The sequence below is a fragment of the Mustela putorius genome, unplaced genomic scaffold, assembly GCF_011764305.1.
Source record: "Mustela putorius furo isolate JIRA1106 unplaced genomic scaffold, ASM1176430v1.1 tig00000242_pilon_pilon_pilon, whole genome shotgun sequence".
NCBI classification, from domain to species: domain Eukaryota; kingdom Metazoa; phylum Chordata; class Mammalia; order Carnivora; family Mustelidae; genus Mustela; species Mustela putorius.
Genome location: NW_025421325.1, coordinates 12,552,224 through 12,565,866, shown reverse-complemented (window position 1 = coordinate 12,565,866; position 13,643 = coordinate 12,552,224). Strand labels below are relative to the sequence as shown.

General features: G+C 47.3%; 1 protein-coding gene across 8 annotated transcripts in view; it reads right to left on the bottom strand.

The window, feature by feature from the left end:
- The window catches only part of ZNF827 (zinc finger protein 827), a 168,707-nt gene extending 155,300 nt beyond the window's left edge, over positions 1-13,407 (bottom strand). For 5 of the 8 annotated variants that reach the window (XM_013059144.2, XM_013059149.2, XM_013059146.2 and 2 more), the window contains exon 1: positions 12,768-13,406. In XM_013059144.2, coding sequence (XP_012914598.1) covers positions 12,768-12,810 — 43 coding nt within the window. In that variant the 5' untranslated portion in view covers positions 12,811-13,406. Of the gene's footprint in view, positions 1-12,767 lie in introns of all 8 variants that reach the window. The other 3 variants (XR_006606253.1, XM_013059145.2, XM_013059143.2) reach the window with 2 other exon arrangements.
- Between the last annotated feature and the right edge of the window lie 236 nt (positions 13,408-13,643).

Here is a 13,643-nt window from a genome sequence, read left to right as displayed (position 1 = left end):
TCCAGAGATATCTTCAAGGTGGCATCTGGGTCATTCATCTATTTTGGTTTTTCAACAGCCCTTCCTACTTAAAAAGACTCCCTCCCCCCTCCACCCTTTAGGCCATCACTCTCTGTCTCCTTTATGACCACAAAAAGAAACTACAACATTTCACAGTTGATTTTGTATTGTATCCAAACTACAAAATTTAGTAATCGTAATCCCTTATCATCTGGACCAGCTCCTACTACATTTTTCCTACCTCCTATCCTTCCACCACCAATATAATCCTTCTGATTCAGCTAAGTTTCTTCTCTTAGTGTCTCCCACATACTTTTGGCTTATTTCAACCTCTTTTGGCTAATGCCATTTCTTCTGCTTGGAATGTTCTCTCTTCTCAAGATCTAAATGCATCCCTTCCTCGAGGACGTTTGAAGTACCGCTTCTCTCCAGGAATGTTTTCCCCATCACTCTCACTCCCAGTTTCCTCGAACATTTACACATCTAATTCATATTATATCGTCGTGCACTTCTTAGCATATTGATTTGTGCTTATCCTCTGATTGTTTTCTGTCAACATTTGAAAGAACTGTCAGCAGAGACTGCCTTCTCTACAATTTCTACCAGGCAGGTAAATGCTCAAAACTTTTTCTTAACGAAGGAGCACCCAGTAGGGACCACAACTGTCAGCAGATCATGTCCTCGCTGGGCTAGTACGACACTGCGCATGTTGACATATATATACTCTTATTCTGTGAAAAGGCTTTTGGTTCGCTATACCCAGAGATGTTTCCCTCTGTTGGAGGAACAGATATCGACTCTGTGACAGAAACCAAGCAAAGCAGCATCTGCTTTATAGAATTATTTTTCACAATGGTAAATGATTTCAGAGTTCAACGTGTCTCCTCCCATACCAACCCTCTTTACCTGAAGTCCTTAGAAATCACTCTGCCAGGTGGCAGAACCAGCTTCTTTTTAAACACAAGAACGTCTGTTTCAGTTTTTCCACAGTTGTATTTATTCAATAGTTCCTTATCTTTTAAAAAAAAAAATCAGTTATCTTCCCTGTAACTTCTACCCTCTTGTTCCTAGACCCTGTTTTCTGCTCAGCATTTCAGAAATCTATGAAAATAACTTTAAAGCCAAATTTTAATTATTTGTTTCCATCTCTTTCTCTGCCTCCTTGGCTCGAGCCCCTCGCAAGTACGGACCATGCTCTATTCAACTCCACTGATCCCTAGTCCCTGGTAGAGTAACCCTCAGTTACTACTGAATGAATGAATGAATCAATCATGAGTTATCAGACACAAGCTGCAAATTTAGGAGAAATGACAATTCAGAGTAAGTTTACTCCCTTTATCACTTGACAGAACTTCATATATTTGAATGTAGTCACCAGGCATGACTGTTCTCTCTCTTCACTTTTAGCTTCAAACTCAGAACTCCCAATTGTCGCAATCATTAATTCCTCTGACGATGATTTCAGGAGCCTCCTCGCTTCTAGTTGCCTCCCTTCTGGTGAGCAGTTTATCAATTTCCCCCTTTAAATCAGGGCACCCAATCTGGCATTCATCGTACAGATGTGATCTAATCAGTTTACAAGACCAGCATTGCCACCCTTGTTCTGAATTCAGTACTTGCATTAACTCAGCCAACTCCGCTGAAATGCATCCATTTTTTTTGAATGAAGGCTGAATTTTAAATGTTGCTTGTTATCTTTCTGCTTGTTGTCTACGAATGTGGTTATGTCTGAGGATGGAAGCTGGGAAAGGGGGCTTTCACGTTTTACTTTAAACATTTCTACATAGTTTTCATTATTTATACTAAACATGCACTATGTTTGCCATTAAGAGCCAATACAGACTTTTAAAAATAAATGAATAAGAATTTGTATCTGTGATTTCTATGGTTTTGGTCTCATGGAGTACACTTAAGCATATTTAAAATACTAGTACTTCTTCTTCTTCTTCTTCTTTTGGGGGGGTATATATTTTCTCACCTATCAGCAAGTAGCCATTGAGTAGCTACTGACACTTCTAAATATGATCTCGTGGTCCAGCCAATCCAAATCCCACTTCTAGATAGTGACATTTCTCTCTTCCGAGTGATGTCACAAAGCAGCTTACTATAATTTGGTTCCCCTCTTTCTTAAGGTCAGATTAAAACCCAGTACGTGACTATTCGAGGTTTGCTTTCCCCTAGAAGGGAAAAAATCATGTAGCACATTTCAGGAACATTTCCTGAAGCAGAGGGTGTCCCACACTTTGTTTCCTTCCAAATACAGCTGTGTTTCATGCTCTGGAGAGGACTGTTGGGTTAACAAGTGGGGCCAAACAAGCACAGATTAGAAGACAACTATAATTCTAGGCCATTACACGAAAGCAGTGTTCTCCACATGGAGCACGTAATACAGACCCCAGAAAGCGTCACTGCATGTGTCTCTCTCATTCCCTTACTCTCAGCTGAGTCTGAGGTCAAAATAAATCTTTGAGGAAAGAAGTATATAATTGGTGGCACAAGTTCTCATGAAACACAGAGCAACACACTCCATCAGCACCTAAGGGTCCCTCCTATAACGGAGGGTCTCTGAAAGGAGTACAGGCGGCAAAGGCATGTCCTCCACATGCGGGGCCCCAAGAAGGTTCCAAAGTCCTCAGAGACACAGCAGGCCCTGGGAGACCAGCAGATGGTCCAGCCCTTCACAGTGCTGACACTGGTGACCTCAAGCTAGTTTCTTCCTCTCCGTGGCTCAGTTTCTACTTCCGTCCAAGTGGTGGGAAAAGGAGTCCTTCCTGCTTGCCTACAGGCAGATGAGATCAGTGAAAACGCTTTGTGAACAATGTAACATACACCGAATGTGTGGGTAATCTAGTATCCATTTTACAAGATGGTGCTACTAAGCACAGAGAGAGGTCCACTGGCTTGCCCAAAGTCACAAAACGGGTGCGGAACCCTAGTGATCATGGTGGGAGAGGGTGCGAGAAAAGAAAGGAGTCCATGCCCCCTTCCTAGGGCAGGTGCCTCCCTGAGCCTCTGGTTTCAACGTGGAGGAGTCGGAGTCAATGAGTTATTGCTAGGGTTTTAAAAGCAAATTATCGATAAGCCATCCAGGCTCAACATGACATGTATTTATTTTGGGGCAGAAATGGCATCAGCCCAGAATGGAAGTTCCGGTCAGTTCAGGGGTCCTCAACACTGGCTATCCATTCAAGTAATTTGGGCAGCTTTTTAAGAATGTCCATGCTCAGGATCCATTTCGAGCCATCAAATTTAAATTGCTGGGGGCAGTGGAGAGAAGCAGGTGTCTTCTTTTTCTTAACCTCCCAAGGGATTCTAATGTGCAGCCAGGGTTGAGAATCACTGTGCTGCCGAATGGTGATCAGAAACTTACAGGCAGCAATAGTTGTCTTTGATTGATTACACGGCAGTTGGAGCAATCCTACTGAGATCCTTAGTTGAAATGAATTTACACCTCATATATCGTGCATATACTATGTGCCAGACGTGAGCCTACATATCAACATGTATGAACTCAGTTCCCGTAAGCCTTACAATGTTCCCCCACTGCACGGATGTGAAAACAGGCAGACGGCTGCAGTCCCTTGCCAAGGTCACGGCTAAAACGTGCTGCAGCCAGGACGGGTCTCGTGCATCTGGTACCAGGATCTTAATCCCCACCCTCTACTGCTTCTTAATACAGCCATAGAATGAGGTTTACAGAACCTTAGCCTCGACGATGAATTAAAAGCTCACAGAATGTTGGACAATGTAAAACAGTTTCTAATCCAAATGCCCGTGGGGGCCAGGAGGTAATATACATGAGGGAGGGGGGCAGGTGTGTATGCAGACAGGGACGTGGCAGCAGAGTGGTAGGAACTGTGGCAGACTGACGAGCACATGCCCGGGGAAGGGAGACAGCCGCCACCGACGACAGCAGATTGCTGCCATGTGGGGAGGTGGGCCCCGTGCTGTTGGCTCGTCCAAGTTTTTAAAAGAAGCTAGAAATTTGGATTTTTATGTGAAGCCACCCATTTGCAAATGCGGCCTCAAGTTTTTAAACATACTGTGGAGGGCAAAACACATCAGTAGGCCACTAGTTTGTAACCTCTGATATGATCTATCTCACACACACAATACAACACACACATAGGCACACACACAAACACACAAACACACACCCCTGAATCCTTCATTTAAAATTAATTTAATGTGTTCTCTTGGACTGGTTCTCTGCAATTAGAAACAGCAGATCCTGCCTTTCCTTCCTTCGTACAAAATTTAAACTATTACCTAAACAACACATGGAAAAACCAATATAAATTTCCCCTGGGTAATTTTAATCACTGGACTGACTGTTGAATAAATGAATAAATAAACATTTATTAAATACCTATTCTCTCATTTGAATCTCACTGTAAGTCTGTGAGCGTGGATTTATTGTCCTCACTCTACAGTAAGACCCAGTCATAATTCATACGATTATTACACAGTTTAGACATAATTCAGGTCAAATCACAAACAGAGAACATGTTCCTATAGTAAAAGTCTAGTGTAATACTGTTGGCCTATGAAATGAGTATTAGTCAAGCCCTAATTTAACAGCCTTATAAAAGAATTTTACCGTATCATATTGTTACTCATCGTTCTAATGAGAGATAAGGGAAAAAAAGTGTTTACACACTGGAATCTCCAAAACGTCCTGGGTCAGAAATGCCTGTAGTCTAATCACGATCTAAGCAGATGGAAATTTATTTCATAAACATAATAAGAGCTAATATTTCTTCAGCTCTTCCTATGCAGCCGGCACTAATTAGGTAAGGTTTTATGAGTGTATCTATTATTGATACTTATCAATAGCAATACTGACATTTATCAACCAAGCTTCACACTAACCCTATGGTAGAGGAACTATTACCACTACGGAGAGATGAAGACCCCAAAGACGGGGAAGTTCAGTCATTTCCCCAAGGTCACACCGCAAGTGAGTGCCAGGACTGGGTTCCGAACAGCCTGATGCCAGACTCCACACACTTATCCACTGTGAAGTTAAAAAGCATGTGTGTTCTCTGTTTTCCCTGAAGTCATACCATATCCAGTAGACACAGTGAAGAGAGGGCAAAGTCACGTGTTATTTTCTCTCTCTCATTATGAACAACAAAAGCTTTTCAAAACACACTACCAGACAACTGAAGATACACTACCAGACAACTGAAGTATACCTCTAGAGAAATCTATCGCCTCCACAAGTACGGTAGCCTGTCTCCAAGGCTCAGACAAGCAGAATGCTGCTGATCAATCATGCCAACGGTCGTCTTTCGCTGGCCTTCTCCGGTCCCCTCTGAAGCCCAACTTCTTCAGAGCACTCAGAACAACTCAGCCTGGATCCTCCTCTCTCTCCCTGCACACCGCACTGCTAATGGGGTCGAGCCACTTGTCTGACCCGGGCAGAAATGACAAGAGAGAGACAGAGAGAGAGAGATTATTTTAGGGTCTGCTTTTTCAGGCTCAAGCTTCAGAGAAGGCCCAGGCATTTCTTCCCTGCTGACAGATAGCACCTGGCTGAAGTCGGACTTTTCTCAACATCGGAAGCCATGAGCACCCTCAGCCTTGGTCATTTAAGAACCCTTGAGACAGAGGAACTTCAGTGGTGGAGGTTGTTTTTTAATAAGAAGGGAAGGGACGGCTGGAAACAATATCCTTTTTAGGCACACAGAATCTGCTGCATTTAATATAACCCTAGGTCAGTCTGTGAAAAGCAGAGTAGCTAAAGGCCACATGCTGATCTCAGGCCGTAGGCGTGTATCACTGTACTTTTTACAAAATTAGCTACAGTGCAGCCTCCCTGTGAGTGTGTGTGTGTGTACATGGCAGTGAAGCTGACTTTTATAAACAGCAAAATGCACCCATGCAACTAAAGATCAGTATCAAGCCAAAGTCTGATTTTATTTTATGAATCTACCACAATTGTAACTACAGCATTTCTAACCCAATGGTGGGTCCTAGGGGGTATGATAAGAGTCATCTGAGAGGCCCTTGCTTTAGCACCTAGTCATACACCATTCTTTGATATCATAAAAATGTAATTTACAGACAGAAGATAGAAGTATAAAACTTGCTTCTACACGGAAGAGGGAAAGCAGCGAGTAACTTCAGCCCATCGAGGACTCTTAGCTCTTTCTAAGGTCTGTACTTTGCACATTAGTTTCTTATAAAATATGACAGAAGGCATTTCAGCGACCATTGGCCATAAAGTATTTTGTACACTTGGCCCTAGATGGTATGAATTACCAAGCTACACCTAGCAAAGCAGGGAACAGAAAGAATACATCAGACACAGGACGCAGCATCTTCATTTATAACCTCTATCTCTAAAATGTGATTCTCGAGGACTTTAACTAAGCCAGAATACAGTAGTAATAAGGTTTGGGGGGGGGGATGCCCCATATGTCTCAACAGAACAAGGCCCGGTCTGGAATTCTTTGCAGTAAGAGAAAACTCAGAATCTATTCCTTTGCCACAAAGCCCATGGTCTGGTAAAACCTTACGCTAGAAAGCCTTTAACGCCCCCAAACGTCCTCTTTTGTAGGTCATACCATCATTATCTTGTTCTGTGATCAGTTTGATTAAATTATAGAAAATTACTAATACATCACTCAGAATAGAGAGATCAGTTCAGGCTGTTGTGTTTGTGTTTCGGTCCTCCTGTCCTAGTGCTCCAACAGGCACTTCAAAAAGGACGGAGCAGGGACAAGACAACTTCACACAAGGAAAGTGACAGGATACCGGAACCTTCTGTCAGGCAGGTCCCTGCCGCCCTTCGGCTCTCATAGACAGCACTGCTGACCGGTCCCAGGAACCAATGGAACTTCACACAGTGACACTGTGGGCTCCCCGTTTCCATCACGCCTTGTCACCAGTGCATCCAAAGACGCCACTTGGCATGCAGGTGACCAAGGTGAGCGATCCTGGGTGAGTTTTTCTGTTTTGTCAAACAAATTCATCCAAACGATCAGAACCCCAACAACTGGAATCACTAAAGAAAGTGGTTTACCAACCCAGTCAGGCAGCACACATTTCATACCCAATCTTCCCTATAGGACCATCCTGACATTAATAGGATTCTCTGTATTTTAAGGCACCTTTTGACCCCAAGAGAAGCCTGTCTGGTTCCTCCACCAACACACCATCCCTTGGGTGTTTCCACAGCCTTTATCCATCTAATTTTATAAGCCTCACAAGACAGAGATTTTCCACACCTCCCTTGGACCTCTCCTAATAGAGGCCATTCAAAGGCTCTAAAAACTCAGAAGCACAGTCAGCCCTCACACAGGCTGAAAGCTGTCCAATTTACCCTTCTCCAGCATGATTTATTAACACTTTGTGCCAGAGACTGGTCAGCTCACACCAGCTGTGTATCCCCAGAGCGAGATGGTGGCCCATAGATAAATTAAAAATCAATTTTTTTATTAGAAACTATTTTGAAGCATTAGAAGAATGTGATTTTGAACTATCTCCCTTATTTTAACAGGAAAGTTCCTTTTACCCTACTTCCCACTTTAGGAATACATGGATTTCTTTTAGGAGAACAGATGAACGTTATTGCCCAGTATCAACCCAGCCTGCTACGTGGTACTTCAGGATCACTAGCTCTGTCTGACAGGAGCAGAGAAATATTTTATTGCCTCCGACTCAAAATTTTTCCCTGTGGTTCCCGTCATAGTCAGGAGGAAGTGCCTCGTCACTGAAAAAATTAGTAAGCGTAAGTAGGGGAAAGAGTTAAACCTTCGACCCTTTCTCTGCCAACAGATATATAAAGACATGGAAAAATACGAATGTAAGGGCTCCTGTTGCTTTCCTGTCATTTTGCTTCCCACATTTACTAGAAAGCAAGAGACGGTTTTTAAAGTTTTGTTAATGAAGAACACAGTAACCTGTTCTGGTCTTGACCCACAACTGAGTCAACAATGAAAATACTAGAATAGCAAAACAACTGTTGTATTCACTTTTCCTTGTGCTCCCCCTTGGGAATAGGCATCAGGCAGATTTCCAATGATAAATATAACAGGATCTGAACTCATACATGTTCAAGGGTAAGTTGCAGCTAATGAGGAAATTTTTAAAAATCCTGATGGAACCCAATGGTAAAAGGCTTTACAGATGTAACAAACACAGGGGAAAGCCCTTCCTGACCCTTTCCCTCCTCAGTCAGTGAACCCAAATGTAACGATGTCCACAAAATGCTGAGCGCAACCCACCACCACCCCGACAAGGCCTGGCAAACAGACACAGTATCACTTTCCCCCTCTTCCTCTTTCTTAGACTGACAAACATTTTTCAGCTATGCAGTTTGGGATTCTGCTACAGATAAGCTCATGGTATAGTTCAGAGGATCCCTAGGACATTTTTCTGAACGTGGAATTGGACCTCGTTGATGGAAAGAACGTTTAGAAAAAAAGCCATCAGCAGCAGCAGAATCGTATTTAAATTCCCAAATGATAATATTGCTTTAGGGCAAGAAATAAAGGCTTTACTTGGAGTCATGATTTTTTTAAAGCTACTTCTCAAAAAACAGTTTAGGTTTAACATCCTTTGTTGGTGGTCTCCTCCAAAAACTAGCACAAAACTTCTTTTTGTAAGTGGAATCACCACGCAGCTCTATAGGAGCTTTTTCTTTTTCTGCATATGTATGAAGCCTATATAACACACACACACACCCCACTGACTTCAGAGGCCCAGGAGGAAATGACTAGGTAGAATTTTAAATCAGAAATCTAACGCTTAGGTTAGTAGTGTCAGGTTAAAGGCTCGCCCATCCCCAAAGCTAATTCGGTTCTGAACAGTCCCATGGGTGTCTCGTGGAACAGAAGGAGCTAGGAAACCTTAGCAGGCTGAAGCCCAGTCTGGGGAATTGCTGGAACTCCGTGCCAGGGGCTGAGGCGCACCCCAGACTCGGTATCAGATAATACCAAGTGCTCGTCTGGATTTCCAGGACTAATCTACTCGAGGGTGGAACTTCCAGGTTCCCTGTGCTGCCGAGTGGGAGGACTTTGTCCATCCACACTGTGCCTGGCTAGTATTATATTTTATAAAAGAAAAATTAGGTTCCACACACAGAGTCTATTAGTAGCCATGGTCCATGGGAGGGGCAGAGGCGGGAGTGGGGGGGGTGGGGGGGTGGGGGGTGGGGAGGAATGCTATGGGAAAGTAGAAGTTTCAATAGGTTCAGTTTCACAAGTTTCTTTTTTGTAATCTAATTTGTATTCTACTTCTAATTTTAAATGTGTTTACAGTTTCTCTAAATTCTCAAAGCTCTATCAATAGTGGCTATTAGCCACTTTTGTGTTTACTCAGAAGGGTTCTTTGGTTCCAAAAGCTAGTTTGCCCATCTCATTCCCCCTCCAACCTCTTCCTGTCCTCCCCACCCCCAAAATTACACACCTCTCTCCTTTCTTGTATTAGGGTCAAGTTTAAAATCTAATGCTGTATAACTTCTTAAAACCCTGAGATGACCTATCAGGGCCACAGTAATCCCCAGAGTTACTTTATTTTAACTTTATACAGAAAGGTTCTCCAGGTTAAGGAAAAAAAACCCTCCCCCACATATAAGTAAACAAATAAAGAATTTAGCATTGAAACTGGGATTTAAGACTAGAGGGATATTCTACATTAAATACTGATCTACACTAATTTTACCAAAGTCAATATTTATTACCTCTCCCCACCATTGCAAGTTTCTTTAAGACTCACTCAGCACTTAGGAAGCTTTGGGTTACTGTGTCTGAATTGCAAAACACACCATTTGCCCAGAAATTGCTCTTAGTCCAACTGCAAATTGCTTACAAAACATGTGTAAACCATGCTTCAAACAGGCAGCACACATCCACAAAAATCCATTCAATGCAAAGGTAAGTGGAAAAGCTTTGCAAATTAGGCTTCCCTTTAAAAACTGGAGGGACATTTACGGTGTTTCCAAAAGGTAATTGCTTCTTACTTCAGTAAAAGTGGCTTTATGCGACTGGAAGGAGTTTATTTATTTATTATTTTTAAGTGAGTGGATAACAGTATTCAATTAGAGAACAGGGTGGGAGAGCCCACTCTTGAATTATAACTTAATCGCCAGGCACCAGCAAGCAGGAGAGGCCCACCGAGCATACGAGCTAAAATGGAGCCTGAATTTCCTCTCAGACTGAGAGGGTAGTCGCACGAGGTCAGGGTCAAGGTCACCAGCAGGGCAGCCTGCAGCTGCCCGAATGCGCTACACACAACGGGAGGGAAGGCGTTCCATCTCCGTCAGAGCCAAAAACAGATAAATCCCTTCTCCTCTCCTACCCTCCCTCTAACCTCGCCAACATTTTTTTTTAAGCAGGGGGAGAAGAGAAGAAAGGAAAATGACCAAATAACCTCACCGCCCTGGTTTTCGCACACAAGCTCATCAGCTCCCAAAGTTGCCATCTAAGGGCAAGTTCGCAGAGAACACTGAAGCCCATTTTGTCCGAGCAGGGCAAGCCTCCCCCGACCTCCCCCCAGGATTCCTGCCTCCTCTCCCTCCCCCGCCGCACGCCCCCGAGAAGAGCTGGGAACTGGCCGGCCGGCCATGTGCACGCACACACTTCTTCCACCAACTGCTGCGAGTTTTCTGTGAATCGCAGCGCGGAGCCTCCCAACTCGCCCTCCCCGACTCCACCGCCTTCTCTTTCCTCGCACAAAATTTCCCTACACACGCAGCCGCCTGCGAGTGATTTTATGTGCATATATATTACATATGTGATATTATCCTCAGAACCTCTAGCGGGCAGGCGAAGAAAGGACTGCACAGGGGCATTTTTTTTTTTTTTTTTTTTTTTAAAGGAAGGGGAAAAAAGCACAACCCAAGCCCTGTGCGTCGACTCCTGCGTACCGGGAAGGGGAAAGAAAGAGGAATGTTTGCGGAGCGGGCTGCCTGCAAGTGCCCTTGCTCACCACTTCGGCCGCGGCCCGGGTGACACAGAGCCGCGGGGGCGCTCGGCCCGAGCCACCCGCGCCCCTTGCCCGTCCCCCGGGCAGGCACCGCCGCGGATATTTCGCGAGGGGGAGATCGATCGCGCTGCCTGTCTGCAGCGGAAACGCACAGGCTCACACACAACCCGAGCCCGAGACACCATAACCTTAACCCTTCCCCCACCCTCCGTGAACTTCAGGTGACCGACCACGTCGGCCTGACACCCAGGCGGGTAGGCGCTCCGGCTCCACTCCGCCCCCAGCCCGGGTTTTGCAGGATCGGGCTCCAAGCAGAGGCAGACCGCCGAGAGCTGGGAGCAGTGCGGGGGGAGAGAGGAGAAATTGACCCTCGGTCTCCCCCGACCCCTCCCTCCGGCGCCTCCGGCGTCCCCTCCTCCCCGTCACCCCGCCCCACGCCTTCTCCCCTGCCCCCTCCTCCGTGCATTCAAGGAGCCGGGCGGCCCCGGGGGATATTTTTAGTTGCTTCTTTCTCCTTCACTTTTAGCTTTAGCAGCATCTCGGAACACTCAAAGCGGAGAAAGATTGGGGGGGGGGGGAGCTGGAGAGGGAGTGGGGGAAAAGTTAAGAGTCTAGCAAAGAAAAGCCGGAGGGAGGGCGGAGAGGGACCGGGGGCGCGGGTGGAGGAGGGGAAGGGGACCGGGCCGTGCCGGCGGGTGTGTGTCTCCAGTTGGTGTGTGTGGCTGCAAGCCGGGGAGGGTTGTGATGCACTTTAGTCCTGGACTCTGCTCAGGCTCGCCGGGGAGGGGGGTCTGAGAGCCCGAGTCTCGCCGGCTCCGTCTGCTCCGACTGACCCCGCATTTTATTGCGGCCAGGAGCCCTGCTCCTCCCTCCCCTCGGCTCTGCAGGGACCTCGCGCGCCGCGAGCCGCCCTGCCTCCTGCCTCCGCCTCGGCGCAGCTCCCGCACCCCACATCCGCCCGCCGCTGCCCGGCCTCACCCCCCACCCGGCCGCCTCGCGCCCCCAGCGCCCCGGCGCGCCCCCTCGCCCAGGCGCCGCGGGAGCAGCCGCCCGGCGGCGCGTGTGTACCGGTGTGTTTGTGTGCGGTGCCCCCACACCCTCCCCGGCCGCTCCCGCCTCGCCCGCCCCCGACTCCCCTCCTCCGCCGCCGCCTCCTCCACCTCCGCCTCCTCCTGCTCCTGCCGCCGCCGCCGCCGCCGCTGCCGCCGGCGGCTCCGGGGCCGACCAACCCCGGCGCAACCTTTAGCCGGAGACGGACCTCTCCCTGGATCCCGTCCCCGGCGGGTGGCCGCGCGTCCTCGCCCCGACACCCCCAAACGCCATGTCACGGCCCCCAGCCCTCCGCACGCCCCGACCCCCGCACCCTCAGGCACTGGGATCCACAAGGAATTTTTTTTTTTTTTTAAAGATTCCAACCTCTCCCACCTCCCCCCTCTCCGACTCCCCGATTAAAAAAAAAAAAAAAAAAAAAAAACCGGCATCCACACTACTCCCCTTCTCGCGTCTCTCGCCCCCTCCCCCCAGCAACCCGGAGTGAGGAGGGGGAGGGGGAGGGAAAAGGGAAAAAAAGCCCGATCTCAAGGAAAAAAAGAGGGGGGGTGAGAGAAAGAAAGAAAAAGAGAGAGAGAATAGAAAGGGCACGGGGCTGATCATCACCAACATGGCTGCCTCAGCATAGACCTAAACGAGGAGTAACCCGGGCTGTGTCTTTGTCAGTTTCACCTCTGTAACCCTAAACTAATGCAGAAAACAACGGAGGAGGCTGCGGAGGGGAAAGAGGAGAGGGAGGGCGAGAAAATGGCACGAGAGGAGGTGGAGAAGGGATGACTTACGTGAGGGAAGGCGCTTGGGCTGCTCCTGCTTCCTCCTGGGCATTTTCCCCCTTTTCTCACATTCTCCTCCTTGGTTAATGTGAGATCAAATAAACCCCCGTGGGGGCAGAGAGGCAGACACTGGCAGGAGCCGGGAGGTAGTTGGGGGGCGGGCGGGCGGGCAGGGGGAAACCCCTTCTCTCCGGTGTGTGCAATGGGTTGAAGCTTGTTTCCTGGAGCCAGATGAGGGGTTCTCTTCTTTTCTTTCCTTTCTTTTTTTCCTTTTTTTTTTTTTTTTAAATTTTTGGTCGTGCACCTGGCTTGTCCCCGAGCGTAATATTCTTCAATGGAAACGGATCTAATAGGTGTGAGTGTGTGTGTGTCCTATGCTCGCGTGTGTGATGGGAGGTATAAATAAATGAGTGCCGGTGCGGCGGTGTCTATGGCCGCGCTCTGTGTCTCCGAGCCCCTAACACTAATGTCGGGATCAAAGGGCAGCGGCGGCGGCGGCACAGCTCACAGCTCGCTCTCTCGCTCTCTCTCTTTCTCGCTCTCTCTCTCCTCTCGCGCGCTCTCTCTCTCTCTCTCTGTCACACACACACACACTCACACATACACAGAGGCACAGACTGAGGGAAAGAGCGAGAGCTAGACACACACACACACACACACACACACACACACGCAGAGCAAAGAGGAAGGTGCCCTAAGGCTCCCAGGGCGGACTCTGCCTGGGATTTGCAACCGCTCGGTCTGGAAAGAATGGGGGGCGCGCATGCGGGGGTGGGATGGAGTTCTTCGAATTTATCCCGCTATTCGCCAAATCTAGGGGGAAAAAAGTTTTCCCCACTCCCTGAACAGCGATTAGTTCATTACTCTTGCTGCTTTTTTTTTTTT